We start from the raw sequence: 25504 nt of genomic DNA, 5'->3' as shown, positions 1-25504 counted from the left end.
TATTGCTTGGGACAACCTTTATTGAAAAATGATTTTCAGGCACTTCCTGTTCAACTCTGCTATGCTGTTCACACATCAGGGTGCTCTTGTTTTGAAATATATACCTATTGCAGGGTGTTTTTTTGTTTTACACACCTTTTTAGACTCTTATTGGCTAAATTGAACTGATGCACTATGAACAGCCAACCTGGCAAGTTTTTCATACACAAAAGTACCTGGGGGTCCTTGTACAAGGGCTGAAATCTCCCTTCATAATGCCTCGGCATTGCAGAGTTAACTCAAAGTTTCCTACATTGGGCTAGAATGGATCTTCTTGCAGGTGAACTTCTATAGGCTTATTTTGTGTAACTAACGGTGTCACCTGTGAATGTAAATGTTTCACCCTACATGGCTCATATTAACGATCCCCTCCATCTTGGGTCAAGGCTAGTTGCTAGTGGACTTTCTGTTCTGGTTTGGGGAGGACAAAACCTAGCACTGCATCCACTATAAAGGCTGGCATATAAGAGGCAGGTAGCCAGACTAACTTGGCGTCCCAGCCTGGGCTGTATCTTGTGCGGGGGTATGTTGCTTGTAAAGCATGCTCAATGCACTTTGGCACTTTGGAGATGTCAGCATCACAGATGAAATTCATGATCAGTCTTTGCACTTTAAGATCTAAAAGAGAACACAAGGTAAACAAAATGATTATTGATTGGTGATGACAAATCAATGCCGCAGCTATTTTTGGCTAGTAATTAGAAGGGACACCCAGTTTTTTGGGCCCATTCTACATGGGCTGTAATATATCACTTAAACATAGGACTGGTGTCTTGATTGGGAATTTTTTTTTTTGTTTCCTCTAGGCCTAGTTGTACCATTTATGCAACGTATTAAGAATTTTAATGTAATTTAGAGTTAATTATTTCTGAGAAAACTGGTTACTAGTTTGCATAGTTATTGGTGACCACATCCAATTCTGATTTGTGAACATGGCTATGACTACAACAATCTTGCTAGCAAGACCACGTGAAAGGCCTAAGCAGCCACTTGATATGCTTCAATTGTAGCAAATCCACTCATATACTTGCTGCTCATCAGTATTTTGGGAATAAGGTTTCTTGATTATAGGACTGTCCAGGGCTTTCTGAGCTGAGGTGTTTTGTATTTGCAATCACAGATTTTTGTTTAAATGAAATTATCATGGATATAGTTGTTTTGAATGAGCCACAAAATGTACAGGCCCAGCATCATGTTTGAACCTGGACCCATCTGCCATAGCCCATCCTCTCTTCTGGGTTTTGGGATATGATATCATATGCTGGCGCCCGCTTTAGAAGGACATGCTGCACCAGGTGCATGGAGTGTGTGTCTTTGCAGCAGGGTAGCTACCAACCTCCCTAGAACTTACCGACCTTGGTCACGTTAGCCTAGGGCAGTATACACTACTAGCGTTCAAAGAACCTTGGGTTCAGGTTAGCAGTGGTGTTACATGTCATAATGAAACATACACTTTTTAAAATAGTTCTCTCCATAGCTTCTCTGTGTTTCAGGGGTCATGCGGTCCCAAAGCTGCTGCAGGGATCTCTCAATAGAATCCAAATTTGTCACCGCGGTCTTAAAGAAGCCAGGTTCTATTATGCAGACCTTGACTCCGAAGTGCTGCATGTCTCGTCTATGGTATAAAAGAGAAGTAATAGGTAAGCTTCTTGTCCTTACCAGCCACATGATTATATACTGAACATGCAAAGCCTAAAGATAAGTTTTCGGATTAGGCCCCAATACCTTGTTAACAGTTCATAATGCCTCTTTGTTGTAATGTTGACTAAACAATGCACGGTTTATGTTCGCTGAATGGGCTCCCACAGCTTTCAATGCTTTAGTGTTTTGGCCAATTATAATTTTGTGTAAAAGGAAAGTGTTTTTTAAAAATAGAAAAACCCGATTCTTTGACTTTTTTTTTCATATCATCCTTTCAATCGTGAAGTACCACACTATATTTTACCTGTCAATCTACCGTGATATTCAGGTTTGAATTTCCCATAAAACGGGCTAGATATATACCTAAAAAACTTTTTGCTGTGGGAGACAAAGGCATACCTCCCAAGTGTCCCTCTTTAGGTGGGACACTTCTTTGTGTGCCAAATTCCAAGTCCCCTTTTTCTAGGTGTTCAATGCTATAGTGAGGATAACATCAGGAAATGGTTTTATAAAGTACGTGTAACTTTTTTTTTCTTTTAAATACCTTATATAATAGTTATCAATAGTCCACATACTGACACGTCTTAGTAAAGCCCTGCCCTTGGGCCGGGCCTGTAACCAAACCATCCCTTTGAAATGTTGAGAGATGTGCTAAGGGAGAGGGGCTTAGGGAGACTCTACCCACTCCTACATATGATTTCTCCATATCTGCCTAGGCTATGGCCAGATTTTATAATTCTCAAGCCAGGCATGTTCATACTTCAGATTTATCAGATATCACTCATCTATATATGCTGTGTATTGTGTGCATCAGAGATGGAGAGTCTAGAGATAAATCCATCTTTTGTTACCGTAATATCATACTAATTTAAATACATACTATAGATGTAGTATGTAGTGATCTGTACCTCAGGCTGTCTGAGAATGCCTCCACCGCATATTTCGACACACAGTATCCACCTCCATTGGCTGAAAGCCTCCCAAGAATACTGGCCATATTCACAATACGTCCTTGTGCCTTCTTAATTAGTGGCAGAAAGTCTAGCGTCACAGCAATTGTCCCAAATGTGTTAACTTCCATGACTTTCCTGTAGTCCTGTACTGTCATCCATTCAGTGGGTCCTATAGGATTGGCAATGCCAGCATTGTTGACTAGCCCATAAAGACCTATAGTATGGACACAAAGACATTCATGCTGACACATCAGAGTCTAAATCAACTGCCCCCAGGGCTAGTGAAACATTAGGCAGGGTATAGCTGGGTTGTGATGAGACATGGAAAGAAGGTAACACTGAATTTTATTTCTTAGCCTCTAACAATATGGCACCAAGGAAACTGCTTATCTTGCCATCAAGGACAATTTGTTTTCATTCTCATTATGTATTTGCACCATACATTGACAGACAAGGTGATAAATGATTCTAGTATTTTATTTAAAATAAATGGGGCGCCATTTCCTACCTTTGACTCCCACCTCAGATGTTACCCATGCCACCGCACTTCTGATGCTGTCTGGGTTGGTAACATCAAGTAGTGTAGACTTTAACCCCACAGGACAAGCTTTCTGAAGCTCATCTGCCCCTGCTTGCGTGAGGCAACCTGCCAGGACCTGGAAGCCCTTCCTGCTCAGTCGCTTGGCCAGCAAATTCCCAAAGCCTGTATCACAACCAGTGATGAAGACATGTTTGTCTGAGAATCTTGATATTGTCTGCCTGTCCCGTAGAAACCACCCAATGGCCCAAATCATGGCGAACAAAAGTATATAGCACCACATCGGGAGTCACGGCAATCCTGCAATGAAGAGAACTGTTAACAATTTAGGTGATGGCCAAATAAATCATTCAAATCTAACCCTTTATGACCAAAGGTCTTTCATACCATAAAGATCAGAGCTTTTTTGATATTTATACCAGATGTTTTTTCAGCTATGATTCCCCTTATGCAGATTATAGGGGTTTTTTTTCTCAGGGAAAGCTGGGCTTTATTTTTAAACCATATGCATGAGGAAGCTATTTTTTTCTTTTTTTGTTTTAGTGGTAGGTATACAAGGTGCTGGAGCTCTTTTTTTATAGTTTATATTTTTGATCACTACAATATATACAGCACTCTTAGAGATATCTTTGGGGATCTGTCCCGCATCTAGAGGATGCTGATGATGGTCTCATGATGATATAACTGTGGTACCACTAATTAGTTTTTTTTTACTTTGATTTTGGATATTTTTTTTTGTTACTTCTGTTCCCCACTGTAAGTGATCAAACAATGATCAGGAATCAGGGTTGCACAGCACTGTATGTCCAGTATTTGTGATCAGCCATAGAAACTCCAGCATTGTCTATACAGACCTTGTGTGGTCACTACTACTCAGATCAATGCTTTTGGCATTGACAACTCTGTAAAGGAAAGCCCATTTCAAGAGTAAAAGCCTACGGGAGTGGGATTAACCTGAAGCCGAAAGCAGAGATGCTGCTAACAGAGGAAACACCAGCCTGTCAGCAAATGGCTCGGGACATACTATTCTGTCCTAAGGGTCATCTTGATGAATTTTTTGGATGTAAAAGTACATCCAGAAAGTTGGCAGGTATAACAAACACAATTGTCAACATTTCCGAATTGGTCAGGACAACCCCAACAGCAGGACTTATGACCTGTCAGACGTGCCACGACTACTAGGAATTGCACATACATGACATCCAATTTGGGATGAAAAGATTAAAGAAAAAAAATTGCACAAATCTGGTAATGATGGGATTCCCATTAAAGAGAACATTTTGGAATATGATAGGTGCATTTAAATAGTCCTGATTTATTTACAATGAAAAGTTATGCTAAAAAGGTGGGCAGCCACTTTCCACTTATAATTGTATGCACACAAAACATTGTTTTCAGGGATTGAATTATTTAGGAGACAATAAAAAGTCAGGTTAAATGTATAATTTACAGGATGGAATACGACTGAACAGAGAATGCATTTAAAGGGGCACTCACACTTTTTTTTTTTAGCAACGGATAAAAAAAAAACCAATGTTTAAGAAAGTATTTTGTTCTTTCTTTTTGTAAACAGGACTGTTTTTGTATAACCCACTAAGGACTGGGCTGTTTTTACATTTCTGCGTTGCTCATATTTAGCTGTAATTTTCTTCTCTCTCGTTCACTTTACCCACACAAATTATATATTGTTTCAGGACATGAAGGGCTTTCTTTAGATACCATTATTTTGATCATATCACCTAATTTACTATAAAAAAAAAACACCTTTTCTGACTTTTATTTGAAAAAATATTTTACTCATCTACAAAGGCTAATGAAAAATCCTGCTAAATAGATTGTAATATTTGTGCTGAGTTTTTGCAACTTCTAGAGCAAAATATGTCACTTCCAAACAACACCCAAATATGTGTCCAGAACCATCTCCTGAGTACAGTGATACCACCCAAGCATGGGTTTGTCAGATTGTTTGGGGGCTAAAAGGCCACATTTGGGGCATGTGCAATTCAGTTTTTCTAGGGTGTCTGGTCAGCCTGCCTCCATGCCCTATTTGGGACACTATTGAAGCCGGCCAATTCAATTTACCCCCATCAAACCATTTTGAAAATCAAACACCCCAGAGTATTTTAAATGGTGGTATTTTCACTTTTTCCATGGTAGGATTTTTTTTCGAACATACAGCCCTAAATTTAGGACTTGCTCATAAGCTTTTTGGACTCCCCCCCCACACACATTTTGTGGAAGTGGGTGGTTCTCCGGATGGTAACATCACTGGAGAATTATTTTACATGTTATCACATCTTTGTTTATTTTTTTGTAAGTATTTTTATCTTTTTCTTATTTTTTATATATTTTAATGTGAGTAGTAAGCTGGGCTTCATTACCGTGCATGATTGAATGCAGTTCTCCGGAGGGTCTGGGGTCTCTCTAAGCTCATGTAATGCCATGATGTGCCAGGTACGTCATTGGCCGTTAACTGGTCATTTTTTTCGTGACGTGTCTGGCATGTCATCGGTCGTTAAGGGGTTTTCGGGAACGTGCTTAGTTGCTATTTGTAAATGGTTTGCGTTAGCCCAATCTAGGCAAATACCTTAATTCATTCTCATAGTTCCTGTGGTAAACAATAAAATGGCCCAGTCTCAAATAATCAAAATCAATGGAGGAAGTTAATTTTCATTACCCGGACTGGCAACCTTATCTGTCGCTAAATCACTCTAGGTTCCCCAGAAGAAAAACATTCCAGCAGTCCCAGCAGGAAACTGCATAGCCTTGTTTTTATTTTATATTTTGCGGGTTCAATGACATGGTAAGATAACTATCTAATCTTAAAGAAAACCATATTTAATATTTCAGACATCTAAATGAAATGACCATGTATATAGCACTTGTATTATTTTTATGTAATAAACCTTAAAGGGAAAGACTAAAATGACAGATCTGCTCGGGTTTATTAGCTTAAAATGCTAAATAATGCAATATTAAAATATACAAATTCCAGGGTAATGTACCTTTAAAAGACACTCAAGTTTGCAAATAATATAAAACCAAATATTTCTCAATAGCCTTTTCACTGTCGACATCTAATGCTTTGGCATAAAATGTCTGAGCTCTCAAAACAAAGTTAACACTACAGATCTACAGAGATTACATGGACTCCAGAAGTGGTGTAATATAAACTAGAATGTCTGAATGTGAGAAAGTATTTAAAAATTAAAATCATATTTCATGGTGAACAGGACCAGATTATCCAAAAGGCAGACTAAATAAGCACCCACAAAATGCTTTTTACAAATTCAAAAAGGAATGGGGCCAATTGACACCTTTTACTTTGTTGGTTGTTTTTTTTGGTAACTGAGTTTGACCCAGAGTCTCTAGATGAAGCCTTGCTTCCAGGGGTCTCCAGTTCAATTTCTTCTTTTGTCAGACAGTAAATCAGTCTTTGGTCATGCCCACCACTTCACCCTTTAAAGACTTAGTGTTGCCGTGTTGCTACACGCAGCAACCCTTTGCAAAGCCACTTTCCCATAACACGGAGATCTTCATGCCTATGGGCAACTGGAATTCAATTTTAGCCCTAAGGATGAATATCTTCCAAAAAAACATATAATGGTGGCTGACATTTTATTTTGCTGTGGAGAGTCTATCGCTGTGGCTCTGTCCTTTTGTGGAAGTGCACAGAGAGGGCAGAATAATGCAGATAGATTTGCAGAGAAAGCGAGATGCAGGAAAGCTTCTTTTGCTTCATTATTCTGGACTCCCAGTGAACTTCCACAAAAGGGTCACGGAGACAGCCTATCTCCTGATGTCCGGAAAAAAATGGACCAAAAAATGGAAGGAAAAATTAGAATTTTTTTTGGTTCACTTGCACAGGCCTAATAATCACATAGCAGCCAATGAATGTGTCAGCTCATTGGACCATCCCATCGGTTTTTGTGGCGATAACTTTTCAAACTTTGTACCAGCATCACTGTTTTATCCCACCACCCATATTTGTGGACCATTTGGGTGTGGTATCAGCTTTACATTTACATCAGCTTTAACTTTACATTTTGTTAAATAATTGTTTTTGACAGCAACCCCAAGATCTAAAAACTGTCTGCTGCCGTTTCACTTGGTCTATCACGACTAAGCTATTCTGTGTGGTTCTGATATTCACCCTATTTCTATTTTTGTTAATAGAAGAGGGTCATTACTGGTACCACACAGATTGCCAGCACAGCCACCCCAGATCCTCCTGTGACCACTTCTAGAATAGAGTGAAAACCCTACTTAGAGAAACAAAAGAATGTTATTCCATTAGACTGCCCCCCTTTCACCTTGTATACCCACCAAGGCAATTATTTTAAGAAGGTGCCCCTTTTTCATATATATAAATATGACAGTGCAGGCACAGGAGTATTGGACTGTATGGGTGTAAAAATCCCAGAAACTCCCAGGAGGGTGACTATTAAACTTCTCAAGCAATCCACACTTTATATTCTAATATAATAATTTTGAGGATTGCATACCACACAATGAAAACATAGTAGTCCCAAATACTAATCTATCCATATATTAACTCAGCTTCTTGATTTGGCATTTTCACTGTTGATCTTAGTGCACATCTGTATTATGTCTATTAATATTTTATATGGCAGATACGCTATTACATCAGACTATTTATGTGGCAAATTATTAAATAGTGTTAAGATATGAACCCCCTAGGATCCCAGGGGGATGTCGCGCACAGATCTGGTGGTTAAAAGGTTGCAATTTTTTCCTATTAATCCAATTCCTTTTAGGCAGCACTTGTCACTGCTTCATTTCACTTAGTGGAGCCAAGAGTAGAATATTAACAGATCGCTATGTTGTTATTTTTGTCTGCTAGTGATAAGGAATTGTAGCAATACATACAGTGCGCTGTGATATATGTGTTGTTTATTAAAAGACTTACCTTTCCAATTTCCAAGCTTCCTGCAAGAAAAAATCCCAATGTTTGGGTGCAACGGACCCCCAGCACACCGTCACTGGATGTCAGTTATTCTTCTAGATTTTAACCTTTCTTTCTAGTGTGGAGCCTGAGCTGTTCAGTGAAGACATGCAGTGTTTTGTAGCCAAAGTCCATCAGCTTTAGGAGAGATTTTCCTAGACTTATTGAAAAGAGAGGGAGGTGGGGAGGTGGTTGACATTTAACACTTAACGGTGTTCAGCTATTGAGATTGTATAAGCTGAAGAGAAGTCATGGTAACCTAATGTGGTCAGACTCTGCTGTTTCTAAGCTCTAGAACCGATGTGACTGTGGGGTATAATAAAAAACACAAATTGTCATATAATCAAACACTATAAATTTACTGAAAAATTGAACATCAATGAATAAGATACATGTATAGCATAGGCAGTCTATATATATATATATATATATATATATATATATATATATATATATATATATATATATATATGTGCCAGTTTAATGGCCATCTGTTTTAATACACTTCAAATCTTAGAGGGGGACCATTGATGTCTACAAGGGGAATTAGTAGCCAAAGGGCCAAAAGTCTGCATCGACCTGGCTCCACTGTGTCATTTCTAGTATTTTCAATAAATGAACTCAATCAAACAAAACGCACACAAAACAAACGTACAAGCTACAAAGTACACATGTACCCAGCGAGATATGATTATTTATTTATAGCAATTGCAAATCAAAACCCACAATAGCCATATGCTCTATACAATCAAAATCCCTACAACCATCTTGGTATTTGTCTTATGATAAAAGAACATGCAAGAGCTTTGAGACGATTGTTGATTGATCATTAGTCTCCGTAGGTAACCTTAGAGCAAAGACTCACTTGTTTACACTATCCCTTATTGACGGAGACATATTGTTCATCTAAAATTGGCCATAACATGGAATATTGTGCAAATACTGTTCATTAAGATGCACACAGGAGAAGTAGAGCTCTTTGTTCTCCGGAATATTCACTGAAAAGCCTCTGGCTTCTATTCAACTGCCCAGATTGGAATGAGATGTGGTGTTTACATTCTCTGGTTTCCTGGTTATAGAAATGTCTGAATGAAATGTATCCTTCATGATAAAAATGATATATATAAAGATATTCTGCCTATGTATACAATGGGTATGACTGGGACGGCTCACAATACAGATCTTGTCTGATCCAGTTGGGCCTATTACACACAGAGCTCAGAGCAACTATTACAAAATCCATGAGCCTAGCCCTCCATAAGATCCTCGGGCCCCTGACAGACAGCGTGGTTGCCTTGTGCACAATCCAGATTGGTTTGCAATGCATAGTGAATTGAGGGAGTTTGAACTACAACCCTCCTGACAACAACAACTTTAGGGAATAAACCCTATCACAACTTCCACATCTGCCATCCGTAAGGCGATGGTCAATATTTTTTCGAATAGTGAAGTGTAAGGAAGTTTTACTTTTCTGAGAGGATGGTAGAAAATTGGAACAGCCTCCCATCAGAGGTAGTAGAGGCTAATACAGTAAGGGAATTTAAACATGCATGGGCTTAAGCATAAAGGTATCCTGAATCTAAGAAAAGATGAAGGACTGATTAAGATTTGAGCCTTACTTTAGGAAAAATGGGCCGAATTGTTAGTGAGAACCAAATCTTCCTAAATGTTATTATACTGTTTCTTCAGGGCCGGACTGGCCCACCGGGATACCGGGAAATTTCCCGGTGGGCCGGCAGGTCCGTGGGCTGGGACCAGGGGCGGGCTGGGACCTGAGCGGCCGCTGGGTGCCGATGCGGCCGGCCGGCGCTACTATAATACTTTTTTCTTAATTTAATATGGCAAGCTGGTCCGGCTTGCCATATTAAATTTTAAAAATGTATTACAGTATCGCCGGCCGGCCGCATCGGCACCCAGCAGCCGTGTGCGATGGCCGCTTAGTGATGGGAGCAGCGTGAGGGGTGAAAGCTCCGCCCCCTCGCACTGACCTTTCACCCTTTCACCCCTCACGCTGCTCCCATCACTATGCGGCCATCAGACCGCCGAGAATGTAATCTAAACGGCCAATGCGTGCTGATGCCGCCGGCCGCCTCTGCTTTAATACTTTTTTTTTTACTTTATATGGCGAGCCGATCCTGCTTACCATATAAATAAATTAAAAAAAAGTGTTAAAGTAGCTCCGGCCGGGGGCATCAGCAGCACCGGCCGTTTAGATTACATTCCCAGCAGTCTGATGGCTGCATAGTGATGGGAGCAGCGTGAGGGGTGGAAGCTCCGCCCCTCGCACTCAGACTGCTGCAGCACCGGATGTCAGGTCAGTGACATCCTGTCAGGAGAGAAAAGAGAACAGTGTGCGGAAGTCAAGAGAAGTAGAAGGTGAGTAAAGTAATGTATTTTTTTGTACAAAATGTATAATATTTTTTTGAATGTGTTAAAAACAAAAAAAATCGGCATGTGTGTGTATGTAAGTGTGTCCCCCTATATGCCACTCTGCCTCCAGAAATGCCTTATACCCCCCTATATGCCACTCTGTCCCATGACATGCCTTTTAACCCCCTATATGCCAGAGTGGTATATATGGGTATAAGGCATTTCTGGATGCAGAGTGACATATAGGGGATTAAAAGGCATACGATGGGACAGAGTGGCATATAGGGGAACATAAGGCTTTTTTGGAGGCAGAGTGCCCCATGATATGCCTTTTAACCCCCTTTATGCCACTCTGCCTCCAGAAATGCCTTATACCCATATATGCCACTCTGTCCCATGATATGCCTTCTAACCCCCTATATGCCACTCTGCCATATAGGGGGTTAAAAGGCATATCATGGGACAGAGTGGCATATAGGGGTATAAGGCATTTCTGGATGCAGAGTGACATATAGGAGGTCAAAAGGCATATCTGGAGGTATAGTGGCAAAAAGGGGGTTAAAGGCATATCACGGGGCAGAGGGGCATATAGGAGGGTTGAGGCATATCAGGGAGGCAGAGTGGCATATGGGGGTTAAAAGGCATATCATGGGACAGGGTGGCATATAGGGGGGCATAAGGCTTTTCTGGAGGCAGAGTGCCCCATGATATGCCTTTTAACCCCCTTTATGCCACTCTGCCTCCAGAAATGCCTTATACCCCCCTATATGCCACTCTGTCCCATGATATGCCTTTTAACCCCCTATATGGCAGAGTGGCATATAGGGGTATAAGGCATTTCTGGATGCAGAGTGACATAGAGGAGGTCAAAAGGCATATCTGGAGGTATAGTGGCAAAAGGGGGGTTAAAAGGCATATCACGGGGCAGAGTGGCATATAGGAGGGTATAAATCATATCGGGGAGGCAGAGTGGCATATAGGAGGGCATAAGGCTTTTCTGGAGGCAGAGTGCCCCATGATATGCCTTTTAACCCCCTTTATGCCACTCTGCCTCCAGGAATGCCTTATACCCCCTATATGCCGCTCTGTCCCATGATATGCCTTTTGACCCCTATATGGCAGAGTGGCATACAGGGGGTTAAAAGGCATATCATGGGACAGAGTGGCATATAGGGGGTATAAGGCATTTCTGGAGGCAGAGAGGCATATAGGGGGTTAGAAGGCATATCAGGGGGGCAGAGTGGCAAGCCTGGGGGCAGATGTGCATAACTCGGGGGTAGGTTGGCAAATAAAAGGAAAAAAAAAACATGTCTCAATCATAGCTTATATTAAATATGAAAAAAATAGTCTACATGAATTAATAAAGAAACAAAAGTTTCTTACCAGAATATCGTGAAGAATAATGTGATCACTGTTTTGTTCCACTGAACTTTTTCATCTAAAATGTTCGCAGTAGTAAATGTTTTGATCCCATTATGTGTAATGTATTTAATTTATTAGGGCCTTTTAACACTTTTGCTTTCTGGCATTTTAATACAAATAATGAGATAAAAAGAATGGCGAATAGTGTGAGTCGGGTATGTATAAGGGGTGCGTGTGGTTAAAGAGCGCGACCGTGAGATAAACTATATGGGGCTGGTCTCCAAATTTTTCCAGGGCTGCTTTTCAGTCCCAGTCCGGCCCTGTGTTTCTTTCTGTATTTGCTATAAGTTTAGCTACAAAGAAGATGTATCTTCAATAAAAGGATATATGCCTAACACTATAGACATTAAAAAAAATTCCCATCAAGTCTCTCAGCATGAAAGTGTTTGCAAAGAACCAGAAAATTATGTTTTATGGATCCGTAATCTTGCACAAGTTTTATAGCTCTTTATGCAAGCTTTATGCATGTATTGTGTGTTGTGGATCAGCTATAATGTAATGTTAAAATGAATGTGTTCATTAAAGTCCAGACGCAAAACATAATCTTCTTCCACACAAAAAAACCACAGCAGGGGAACTATATTTAATCAACACCTTTGATTACAAAGCGGCTCCCGCTCCATGCCTGGTTGGCCAGGGCCTGCCGAGACAAAAAGTGCTCTTCATGTTGGGTATTTATTTGCTACGGCTCCCTTGTTTAGCCCCACGGTCATGGTTGCAGTGATCAAAGTCAGACATAGCGTAGGACCCATAAGTTAAACTATTTATCACGGCCATATTTAACACAAGCAATAAAATGAATATGTATACACAAATTAAACAACACTATGCATCAAATGTGTTTGAAGACAAATAAAAGTATTTACTTAAAGAGCTACTAGTTTCATGCTTGTTTAAATCTCCGCCCCTTCATCCCCTAAAGTGCCACTTTGGCCAATAAGGCTGAAAGCAGCCAATCAATTAGCCTAACCTCAAGTACCCCACCTTAAAATAGGGGTACAGGCATATCACATTACAGGAGAAATGTGTGGTACTGGAAACACGGATCTCCCCTTGCAATGTAGCTATTGGGGGCTAATGGGTCAAGCCCAGACCCAGTAATCACTTCAGATGTAGATATTAACTCATAATGCTAAAGTGTGTGAGATCAAGGTTCACACACAAAGAACAATTCACTCCAAGCTCTAGGCCCTTCATGTGACCAGCATACCAGAAGTTCACTGATTATCCTGGAGATTTAGGGTTCATTGGCTCCTACTTTTTCTGCTCAGCTGCTTTTGTTAAGTTCTCAGCCTGATGCGAATCAGGAGGGGGATTAGCCATAGAGTACAATGGTACAATTAATCTTCTCACCAAACTGGAACAGCACCTCAATTGCATCTTGCAAAATCACAAGAGCATAGATTCTTGCTTTGTCTTCCTTGTCCATGGAGCTGTATGTACTGTAGATCTGCTTCAAAGGTCCCAACACCGATGCAGAACAAACATAGAAATGGCTGGTTTGTCATTTCATATGGTGGTTTACAAGCATCTGTTGGTAATGTCACCTGCTTGACCATGTAATTGATGGTCCATCTGACACTTGAATACATTTATAGGGATCTGTCACTTTCCCAAAGTGGAATATGCAAAATATATGTACTAGAAACCAACATCCACAGGTGGCAGTTCCTTTTAAAGGATCTTCAACCCAGACTGATTTAATTGGAGATGTAAACTGAATGTGTAATGTAAAGCAATGTGTGCAGCAAATAACGTAATTGTCTCAATTAATGTTTAAGAGATGGAGAATAATTTTCTTCTCAGTTGGGTCTTATAAACAGAATTTGACTGCGGATAAGCATTTAATCCATCTAGTCCGATCACATTTTCCAGCTCTGAAAACTCAAAAAGTATTTGATTCCCTGGTCTTGTCTTATAAACAGGATAATCTTAGGTCTATCCCATGTATGTTTAGGTTAACCTCTGTAACCATTTTGGTTAAAACACTGTCCGCAGCAGTGTATTTTGACCTTGGCTGACTAGGTAAAGGGTGGCTGGTCTCAGATGTCCTGTTGGATGATCAGGGCTGGTCCTTCACATATTGGCGCAGGCAAAAAACCCCTTCATCACTCCCCACCACCAACATGCCATGTCTTTTTTATACGGTTCGAATGGCAGTGTAGGCGCAGATCACTTGTGATCTCCCACACGTTGTGGATGCTTAGTGACTGCCCATGACCCCCTAAGTTCATTCACCGATATGACACTCCTTTGAATATACCTTTTAAAATTATCCAGGGACATTCTTCACACTGAGGTTGCATTAGCACTTGCAATAGAATGAGACATTTTAACGCTTCCACACATCTGAATATATCACTTGAAGAATAACTTTGAGGACTTTGAAGTAGAGGTTATATTGAGTCATAAACTGATACAAAACTGTGTCACTCTAAATATCTTAAATGGCTTGATTTAAGATATTTGTTTTTTAAATCATAAATAGGGTACATCATGAGTAGCTTCTCAACACGTTTAACCACCCAGGACACTTATGTATGTTCAGTACTGTGTTTTAGGCAGGTGTGAAAAAATATTGTAAAGTAAAAATGCTTTTACAAATAGACATGTTAATAGTTTATTTTTTTCATTGATCAAACAGAAGAAAAAGTAAACAGAAGAAAAATCTAAATCAATTCAATATTTCATGCAACTGCCCTTTGCCTTTAAAACAGCATCAATTCTCCTAGGTAATAATACAGAATAACTTAGTATGGTAACAATAATGCTAATCATTATTAATACACTCAGAAATTCCTTTTTAAGAAATGAGCCGTCATTTCTATGGTTATTAACTGCGTTTTTTTTTTACTGTATCAGAAACTTGATGGGTCATTAAGTCAGACCCATTATTTCCTCAGTGGCTCTAAGAATACTCTGCACATATTCACAGTTATCAATCCTGTTAAAATAGTCAGATGTTATGCAGAAAGAATCCATCATTTTGAAGTGGCTGTGAATTGTTAAATATGACCCTAGACTGATAAGAAACAAACCGGAAACCAGATATGATGAAGAAACAGTATTAAGCTGCTGCTGCTGCTAATTTACAAGTTAGTGGAATGGAACTGAATAACAGCCAACACTTCCATACTTGTTGAGGGTTTTATTTGTCCATGTTATAGAAAAGCAATAGTGAAGGATCCTAAAATATTTCAGAAAAAGCAGGAGTGAGGTCAGGGGTGACCTAACACGATGTGACCCGCAGTAGTAGTGCAGCAGCTTATACTGTGTGCAAGGAGAGTGTGTGAGTGTGTGAGAGAGAGAGAGTGTGTGTGTGTGTGTGTGTGAGAGAGAGAGATGGCCCCTGGTGCAAAAGGTGCCAGCTCTCCTCTGTTAGCTTTTGAGATGCCTATATGGGAATAGGCCTCAATATGCCCCTAGGATTTCAAGCACCTGCTTTCTGGTTTGCTATGACGCAGCTGTGTTAGTAGCACATTGTCAACACAGGGGGTCTGGTGTTGAGACAACCAAAATACTCCAATCTCACCTTATGCGTATACAATATCTGCAGCCGTCATAACTTCTTGTTCTCATGATTTGCATGATTATTCCTTCCCATTATGCTTTTATAAATGAATTTAGTTAAACTAATCGATGTGAACGTGCCTGTACTCCTTGAAATAATAATACTTATTCATGTTTTTTTATTTCAAAAGCAATAGCTAAATGTTATAAACGTTATCTTAGATGCTAAATGGTAACTAACTGGCCCGGACTAGCCTCCAGGCACACAAGGCAAATGCTCGGTAGGTTGGTGCCTGTCAAAGATTCCTCCCTAACTTTAGCGTCCAGCCCCATGCTGTAAAAGTGCAGCTTGCGGACGCGCGCTTGTGATTTCTAGTCCACTAGCCTGAGACTGGCAGGGTCCATTTTACAGCTCCGATCCAGCTCCTTTGTGGAAAAGACAGCCCGTATCTTATATACATGTTACGGGCAAGTACATGTAGCTTTGCTTTTGATTGCTGTCATATCTAACGACAAGCGAGGAAGCTGCCTTCATTACCACGAGATAAACAGTGACTTTGTACAGCAGGGCAATGCAATAATAAAAAACATTAAAGTGAATCTGCTACTTCCTGCATTTTACACTTCATAAATCCCGCCATATTTATACATTAACAAGCCACCATATGTGAAAGCTGCCATCTTAAATTTCTATATTTCTCCCATCAGCATATCCGTCTGTTGTTAAGATGCTGGTAGTTGTTGTTCAGGCACCCTTGCGATTCTTGGTGGAAAGAAGAGATTATCAGCTTAAATGTTTTTAAAAGGACAACCCAAATCCCTCTCTTTGATTTCTGAAAGCTCCGAATGTGTGCTGGGTATTAGTGTATCACGGCGTTCCTACAGTTACTGTCTCTTTAATGTCTATAGAAACAGCAGAAACGAGTAGGCCACAAAGTTTCAGTGAAGTCAAAAGCTTCTGTAAAACCTTGTCCCCTAGTCATGGCCTAACAATAAGTGCCCCCCTTTGACAATGAGAACTCTTGGAAGTTAAGCATCAGGACAAGAAATGTATTGCATAACGCTGGATTTGCCAGTTCTTGCCACAGATCTCATCTTTCATAAAATGAACTTTTACATTAAAACAATTATTTTGATTGACAAGCATATAGGTACTTGCAATAGATGAATTTATCCACAGTAAACCCATGAACGCAACAGTCGCCTTAAGCAACAGAAACAAACTGCTATTTTGTCACGTCGGTTGTGTAGCCAGCAAGCAGATGGTTGGAATAGCTTCTTGCATAATACCAGCTGACTTTCTTATCAGTGTATAATTTCACCGAAATGACAACAAAAGGACGTACAGACCTTAAAATTTGTGTTGACAGAAAACAGCAGGTGCTGTAAAATAAATCACCCCATGATGCCACTCAGCTCCTCCCGTCTGTTCTTAAAAATGAACAGAGAACAGGATAAAATGCTTAACAGCAACAATAGACATCTGCCTTCATACTGTATGAAGACCTACAATGACACATGCGAATCTCCAAAAACTGAGTGCCCCGAGGCAGCGCCTTCCTGTCTCTGTCCTCGGCTGGCACCGGCATGTTACCATTATAGCAACATGTCAAACAAAGCGGGAGGAATATAACTGAATACTGGGGACAGGTTTTAATTATCTTCTAGAAACATATACACAGAATCGTTAGTATGCAAAGAATTGTTGTGCAAGCTAAAATCATAAACAGGGGCCACTTAAGGCCTTCGTTTACACGCCATATGGTACAGGGCATAAAGGCCACTGACAACTCTACACATGACTGTAGCAGGGGCTTAGGTTGAAACCCTCTAGGAAGTGGTGAAGTCTCGACAATGGTTGGAGCTTAGTGGGAAACGCAGTAGTGGGGCCACTCCTGCATCGTCTCACTGTTGCCCATCAGGTTATAAAGTTGAGAACAGAATTGGGGCTAAGCAGTTACTAAAGCAGATCATAAAAGTGACTCATGCAGTGGTGTTAATAACTATTTATACAACAGTGAAAACAAGGAAATGCAACAAAAGACATGCCACTATACAAATCCCTCTCCCAAGCATTTTGTCAAACAACAGGTGCCTTTATCTATGGAATGGATCCCAAGGCAATTGTTGCTTGAAAAATATATTGCCAATGCTGCCCCTAATATCTGAAATTCCCTACCTCAATCCATCAGACACCACTTTGCTGTCCTTATCCCCCATGCCATCAGGTGCCTGCTCTCCCTGATAACAACAACAAATGCGATACTCTTCCCTGAGATTACATTGTTATGTGGAAATAGCTTTCTTTGCTATGATTTTCTGTGTTGGGTTGGTGTGTGATAATGTGTATAATAGTCCTTGTGAACCAGAACAAATATATCTTTAAGGCATTGGTTTAGCATGCTGCACTATTTTACACTGCTGTTTTTTCCCATTGTGTAGTAGATGTAATTTTGTTTTAATAAGAGACATATTAACAGAGATATCACAAAGTAGAAATGATTACCTTTCTTTCCAGGCGAAGCATGTCAAAGTATCATTGCCCCACTGCAGCCTTCCGCTGTTCTTCTTCACTTGTGTGACGTTACTGCTACTTTGACTGCCTTTTGGAGCGTTTCTTTGGAAGGCATGGAGGCTCACACTTCCTATGTATGCATAGCACTCAGCAAATAGGAAATAGGATTGCTGACAGTTTCCCACAACAACAAAAAGTAGCAGTGACGTCACCCAAGAGAAGAAAAAGAACCTTGAAAAGCTTCAGAAGTGGTTAACCTGGAATCTATATCTTTATTTCTAGTTTGTGATAGTTCTCCGTTAAATAACCTATATATTATGTAAAAACCAACAAAAGAAAATAAACATTGACACACATGTTCAGTGCTTTTAATACTTTTATACAAGCTTTTTTTTTCTTGATCTGTGCTACCTGAACCTTAACCAATCTCCCAGTGTGAAGTGGTTTAGGGTCCTTGGCACAGAAATTAAAAGCAAAGACTAAACAGTATTTCTATAATATAGAAGCATCAACATGTTCAGCTACCTTCACGTAATACTGTTTTTTGGCTTTTCAAATAAGAATGTCCAAATCCGAACACCTAATAATTCAGGAATTCCAGTTTGTTCCATGGCACATGCAGACCATGAAAGGCTTGGTGTTAAGGTTTATAAGCCATATTCCACAGTTATCAAATATGTCGGTTTTTATGATGCAGAAGGCTGCATCTGGCCTTTATAAACATATTCTAGAGCAGTTGCTATAATGCGCATGTCTTTCTCAATACTTCTGGCCCAATTCTCCACGTCGCCAATTTCCTACAAAGAAAGAAACACATTTTACATTATGCAAAGATTTTAGAAGTAATATGTGGTTATCGACTGCATTTTTTTTTTTATTTAGCCCTCAAGCCTATAGAGTTTTTAATGTTTTCCCTGCATGTTGTTCTTGGTTGGATACAGATCTTATCTACTAGGTTTGCTTCACTGCCTCCCATTACAAATATACATGCTCATTAGTATAGTGCAAAGCCAATTATAGATACTATCTATTGTTATTTGGACCTCTGGGAAACTCATAATAATTCCATTGCATCTTTTCACAATAGGTACAATGTTTTGCAATTCCTTAAATGTGGTTTATGTTTATAACAACTGAAACTGAGGCCAGTAAAAAAAAAACTTGGTCAAATAGCAAATGTGGTGCTTTCCTTAAGCATACCTGGAAACTTCTGGGCTCCGGCTACCCGAAGCCTACCTTTGCGGGACGCGACCAGGACATTGCGGGGAAACACCCCCATTAAAAGGGGGTTATGGGCAGGGAGTGGGCCTTAGTTCTCTGGGCCAGACTTGGAGAGTTCCCAGGTATGTTAATAAGTGACAGAATAGGACCCCACATGTAGCAATTCCCAGTAAGTATATGATATGGAGCCAAAAAGGCATGCTAATATTTATCTGAAAATACTCAGAGAAGGCTATTACAACTTTCTCTTCAAAGGGGAATCTCTTCTACAGAGGTGCGGAATTCCAGTCAATAATGGCTACTTAGAACATACAACATATGCATCAGCTAACAACTGCACATCTACCTCACAGCTAAAGTTTTGTGTATCATCTACTGGTAAAGCCATAGTTTATTTCCATAAGGATGGAAATTAAATATCCCCTATGGAGCTACCGGAGGATACACTGGAACTCACACGCCTGAAAACAAAACTGTTTATAAAACAAAGGCAGCGTTAAGAATAAAGAGAGAATTAAACGCTATGTGCACTTTTACCTCTATCCAGCAGAGGGAACTAAACTATAATCTAATGAGTCTTTTAGGTGACCTGGACCAAATGCTATGTTACATTACCCACATTTTCTTCAAATAAGCTCGTTATTTAAAAAAAAAACTTGCCAATTGTTAAAGCATTGATAACTTATGTCTTGTACAATTATTGTACTAAAACAACTCACTATCTGTGGAAATAATTGAAATAATTGTGCTGTTTTGTGAATAATAGTTTTTTGCACAGAACTCACTTTCAGAGCTTGGTTAAAGTTCTCCACCAGACTGATCCACTGTGTTGTCTGCTTCGCAAACTGCGCAGCCTGAGTCTGCAGTGTTTTTACTTCATGGTCCAGCTTTCTTTGGTTCACGTAAGCTTGTGCCACACTAAATAAAAAAGGGGAGAGAGGAAGGGTTTATAAATATAAATAAAAAAGCAATAGTGAGGAGACAGAAACTATTTACAATCTCACGGTGGATTGAGCGTTATCCGTTATCATTCATATTTAAACATTGAGATCCCTTTCCTTCGTAAAGCTCTAGGTAACTTTAGAAAGGCTATAGCAGAAATACACCATATGAGCATCCCTGGGAACTTCCCAGGATAGGCTACGTAGAGCTCTCCTTCTTCCAGGGAGCGGCATGATGTGGAGATATGGCTACCACCAGACGGCCTTTAATTAGCTGGAAGTGGGAGGGGACTGCATGGGGAGTGGGTGTGGCAAAACATTACTCCACTACCAAAGAGAAAACTGACCCAGAGACTGTGAGTCAAGTTCTGGAAAGTTCCCAGTATGCCGGTCTAAGCATATGCTGCTTTCTTAAACAGTTTAGAATAGATATGAATGGGAGAGAAACCCTCAGTCTTATGAGTAGTAAGTGACCAAAGGAAGGGGGAAGGGCACAATAGCAGCTGAAAACAAACTGTGTGTTAAACACATGACTTTTATTAAGTATCCCCATTGGAACTATGCATTACAACAGTTAAGGCCTCTTGAAGGAGAAGCTCAAATGGATAGTGAAATAAGGGGGTAAAAATGCTAGGTAAGCCCCTGTGTTAGTGAATAAATCCCATGTATCAGAAAAAGACCATAAACTATGCACTGGACTAAAAAAAAGCTAGTTAAAGGCTGGTTGTATGTTGCTAAATCTAGAAGTGATCTCAACAACAGAGTAAGGCAGCATCATATGTTCCTCTTTCATTTCCTTCCCATTAGGTCTCACCCAAACAAACACGTCTTGACACACTAGTCCTCACTGGAAGCTCCTAAAGGAAACTGACATCACGCGGCTCGGGATACATGTTTTCCACCTCGAGCACAAAAGCATTATGTGCATATACTGGTAAGAACAGTCACCTGCTGACAACCTCTACTTAAAGGGACAGTGAAGCTTTGAAATTTGTGTAAAGTTTCGCATATAGTACTAATGTTTAAAAATAAGTGTATGCATTGGTATCACATCATGATCTGAATCATGTGGTATACACAGGGGCATAACTAGAAACCACAGGGCCCTGGTGCGAAAATTCCCCCAGGCTCCCCAACAGCTGGTATGTACCATAACTTCCCCCAAACAACTTGTCTGTGCCTTATTTGCCCCCCTTCCAACATACACTCTGGCACATACATGCAAACAAACATCCATGCCCCCGCTTATCTCTCACTGCTCCTGCAGCTTCTCTCCGGCTGCAGCCTCAGGGTCACGTGACATCATGTGACCCCGATACGCTTCTATCTCCTCGTACCAGTTTAAAATAGTTTGGAAAGGGCCCTTCCAACCTGGTGCAGGACCCTTTCTAAACAATCTTGAAAAGCTGGGGTCTATTTTGATCCTGGTGTGCATGTGTTAATGGGAGCGATTTTTCTTTTCCACTGACTGGCAGCTTCAAGTGGTGAGAATCATTGGACCACAAGAGAAGCTGCAGCTTCATTTTTTTTCTTTTGTTTTTAACAACTGCATATTAAAGTACTCATAAAGTACTCTAATATGCATACTTCTTTGGTGGGGCTGTCAGTGACAGTAAACTGCCCCTTTAAAGGACATATGTATGACTGAGGAAGGTCACTAGAGGGTTAAAACATGTGTTTTTATTCAGATAAACTACAAACTGCATTAAATGGCTGAAATTATGGCTGAAATTATTCTAGTCGAGTAGTCGTTATAGTGATACGGAACACATTAATCATCTTTTTCCAAAGTATTTTGGTTCAATTTAATGATGCAGGGAGTGGTGCATTTCGTGAGTCTGACTGTGATAAACGCCAAAGCGCTCGGGATAACATTTCCCCTCTCAGCACCCCCTATGTTTTGTGTATTGCTGCCAGCCCGGACTACACAAGCCACAAAGTGTTGTAGGGTGTGACCATCATACTCTGTAAGGTGTGGGCTATTTCTGACAGCCAGGGCCGAGAAACACACAAACTGCAGGACTGAAAAGATTAATGGGAGACATTCCTGAAGCAGGAATCGGATTTACACTCGGAAATTTTCTATGAAGAGCACTTACTAGACAAGAGGCACCAAAATGAGGTCCTCAAAATCACTAGTGGTGCTGACTCTCCCCCAATGAACACAACAGAATAAACAAGCTGCTTAATAATTTCATGTGTCCCTACTAAGAAAATAACACAAATGTCAAGAGGAGAGAATCTAAAAACCGTTCCGCTTGATAAATAACTTTTAAACTATATTACCTATGACTCTAAGCCAAGTATTGGTAGGATGAGTGTTATCAGAAATATCTATCAAGAACTGCTGGAGAGTCACAAGATGGCATTTCATTGTAGATATATTTGAAAGTATTCTTACAAGGTATATGTTTCTTCAATGCAAGAATTTTGGCAATGCATGTGAAATACAAATAATAGTGCGTTACAAGTAAGCATTGTCGGGTGATGCCCTATGCACGTTATTGGGTCTATATCTTTTTACAGAATTGAGAGGTGACTACACCCCTCTTTTATTATAAAGCAATGCTGTCTTGCATTAGACTATATAAAAAGGAAATATGAAGAGCTATAAAAGAAAGTTATTATTGGCTTAAACACAATAGCAGATCGACAACTTGACATGTTATAAAATGTTTGTTGAAAGTTCTTAATGTGTGGAGAATTGTACAATGCATTGCAAATCACAATGCTGCGCCCAGTATCGGTACTTTTGAATGCAATTTATATATTTATACTGAATGATGCTAGCAGGTCGATATATTATAATATAGAAATTACAATTAAAATCACATCATATTGAAGTGTTTTTACCAATACACAAATGGGCATTAAAGCCTGCACTGTAAAGTAAGTGAACTTGCATTATTGTGTTGATGATGGCAGATGTTTTTTTTTTTTCAAAAAAAAAGGTATTCACCAATCCTACTTTAGTGAACCATTTCTTTTAATGTAACCAGGTATCTAGTCATCATCACTATACCCAGGACTAGAGAGAGACATTCATATTATAAGAAATTAAACTAAGAAGTTCAGTAAAACTAGCTAGGAAATTCCATGGGCATGTACACCCAACTAATTCTTTCTAGGGTGGACGAATCTGTTTAGTTTTTTATGCTTTTGTATATTTTTATGTATATAGGGCCAGCAGGTGGCTATACAGTATAGGGAGGTACAGTAAGAGCTGTTGGTATACGCATAAAAGGTGGATAACAAAGTATGTGCATGTTAAAAAAATCTACGTAATCTTCCAGCCTAATCACTTCTTGGTTCATTACATTGCAGAGTGGCTAAAAAATATGTCTTTCCTGCAAAGCCTGCATTAATAACCTGGTAATGGACAAGTTAAAAAACAGTATGTCTGCTGTCCCCACACCAGCTGGCTTACTACAACTCACCCCACATTCAAGTGATCTACCAAAGCTTCTGTCAAAGTGGTAGCTGCTGCAATGGCTTCTTTTCTTCTTTTCTCTGTGGTTAAAAAATATGTATTGGTTACGATTATGAAAACATATGTTGAACTTAGTTACCAGTTATTTGAGCTGTTGTCACTTCTCAGTTCATAAGACACCTGACATATAAGGGAAATTAAGAGGTGAAACAAAGTTTACAATCTTATGGACATGCCGTCCGTGTCTTTCAGGAAAGGAACCCTACAGGTAGGCCACCCATACAATCAACCTTGCGCACACTGAATGGGGAAGTCCCAAAGAAAACATACAGATTTGCAGCAGGGTTGATGTTCTTGGAGGGATAAGCCAAATGGCAAATGATTTAGGTAAACTAGAAAAATGATCGGATCAGCATCAGATCCGGCCAGGAAAAAAAAAGGCGAGTAGGTGATATACTGCGCCACTGGCTCGTGCAAGAGTTCAGTAGGTCTAGATTGTAAGCTCCTTTGAGCAGGGCCTTCCTTACCGGTTGTCTCTGTAAGTGAAATAAGTGAAATTGTTATGTTACATACTACTTGTGTCCGGTCTACCCACTGTACAGCGCTACGGAATTTGATTGCGCTATATAAAACAATAAATAATAATAATAATAAGAGTCTAACAAGACCCCTGTGCACTTGCGCAGAAAGCACCCCCATTGATTCCCAGTCACTGATTGGCTTTGTGTGAAAAATCATGGAGGAGATGTGCGCTGCAGCTTCTCCTAAAGGTAAGTAATTACATTGAATTTTATTTACAGGTTGAAGAATGCATATTAAATGTACCTACAACATATTTGTTGTTGTTGTTTGTAGGGCTATGTGAGACACTTGAGAGTCCCATTAAGTTGCAGACTAGGAACATGCGACTTTACTTCAAGGAATGGGTGCCAACCCTACTGCACCCCAGTTTTGACACAAGAAGTAAAAAGGCCAGTAGGGACACAAATCACTTAATTGTCTAATTCCACTGCATTGCTTCTCCCATTGAGCTGTGAGTTCAGAGGTCGACTAACTACAGAGTTCGCATACAACCATGTCTTTTATACAATAATACCGTACAGCCAGCTGCTTTAAACTTGTTATACGTGTTATACGGCGCTTTCCATTTCGAAACATATTACAAATGAACAAAATTGCTTTTCATGGGGAAAAAATGCTTTTACGTCACTGGGTCTGGCTTTGGCTATATCTAGCGGTAAAGACATACAGCGTTTTTATTAATTACAATAAGTAATTTTAAAAATAAAAAAGTATAATAAACGCTTCCTTAGCATTCACTTCCGCCATCATCCGCGATTGGCATAGAGAAGCACCAATCAGGTGCCGAATTAAAGAATGCGTTACTCGCGTTACTATGGTGAATTCTATTGTCTCAGCCACTCATGAAGTCCCCAGCCGAGGCCAAGATAATAGTATGCGGTTGCGGGCAGATAGTTATTCCTCAAATTCGTATGAGAAGCCCGGGCTCACCTTGCAGCTCTTTCCGTTCATTTTGCTTGGTCTGGTGCTCTTTAAGGAGGCGGGAGAGCATGACGGGGCCGGTAATGGACCGAAGCTACGGGAAGAAGAAACACGCCTGCTCAGGCGAAATCGAGCGCTCTGATAGGAACAAGCGATGGGCGGAAGTGAAGAGAGTATTTTCGCAGACCGTAACTTCATCATCGTGACAACGATGGCGCCGCCACTGCTACAGTAGTCTTATATTGACCATGACGGGCCGGTGTAGTACATCACAGCAGACGCACAGCTACTCATAAGGGGTTCTGAGAAGTATTGTATACTATTGGAAGGTCTTTACTTCCCTGTAGAGGAGAGCGAGGTATCCTGTATTTAAGCATCGCTATTGCAATGAATGGGAAACGTTATATATTCTGTGTGTTTCTACAATTAAACCAAACTATCTTCCAGCAATTCCG

At 40.1% G+C, this 25504-nt stretch overlaps 2 protein-coding genes across 3 annotated transcripts; both read right to left on the bottom strand.

Annotated features, from left to right (window-relative positions):
• Positions 1-298: 298 nt before the first annotated feature.
• On the bottom strand, positions 299-18210 carry RDH5 (retinol dehydrogenase 5). Of its 2 annotated transcripts, none has more exons than XM_053455604.1 (5): positions 17946-18210; positions 3142-3471; positions 2589-2847; positions 1491-1654; positions 299-657 (listed from the first exon to the last, which is right to left on the bottom strand). In XM_053455604.1, exons 2-5 carry the CDS (start codon positions 3452-3454, stop codon positions 434-436), a joined length of 960 nt encoding a protein of 319 aa, XP_053311579.1. In that variant the 5' UTR covers positions 3455-3471; positions 17946-18210; the 3' UTR covers positions 299-433. The 2 variants fall into 2 exon arrangements, with proteins under 2 accessions (XP_053311579.1, XP_053311580.1); XM_053455605.1 differs by lacking the exon at positions 17946-18210 and adding an exon at positions 8102-8439.
• A 95-nt stretch (positions 18211-18305) lies between these two features.
• BLOC1S1 (biogenesis of lysosomal organelles complex 1 subunit 1) lies at positions 18306-25285 on the bottom strand. The gene is made up of 4 exons (XM_053455606.1): positions 25059-25285; positions 23554-23626; positions 19961-20093; positions 18306-18751 (listed from the first exon to the last, which is right to left on the bottom strand). The coding sequence occupies exons 1-4, from the start codon at positions 25117-25119 to the stop codon at positions 18641-18643; spliced, it is 378 nt and encodes a 125-aa protein (XP_053311581.1). The 5' UTR covers positions 25120-25285; the 3' UTR covers positions 18306-18640.
• Between the last annotated feature and the right edge of the window lie 219 nt (positions 25286-25504).

This window comes from Spea bombifrons, chromosome 2 (assembly GCF_027358695.1).
Source record: "Spea bombifrons isolate aSpeBom1 chromosome 2, aSpeBom1.2.pri, whole genome shotgun sequence".
In the NCBI taxonomy this organism is placed as follows: domain Eukaryota; kingdom Metazoa; phylum Chordata; class Amphibia; order Anura; family Pelobatidae; genus Spea; species Spea bombifrons.
The sequence above is the reverse complement of the archived record's forward strand: the minus strand, read 5'-3'. Positions and strand labels throughout refer to the sequence as shown.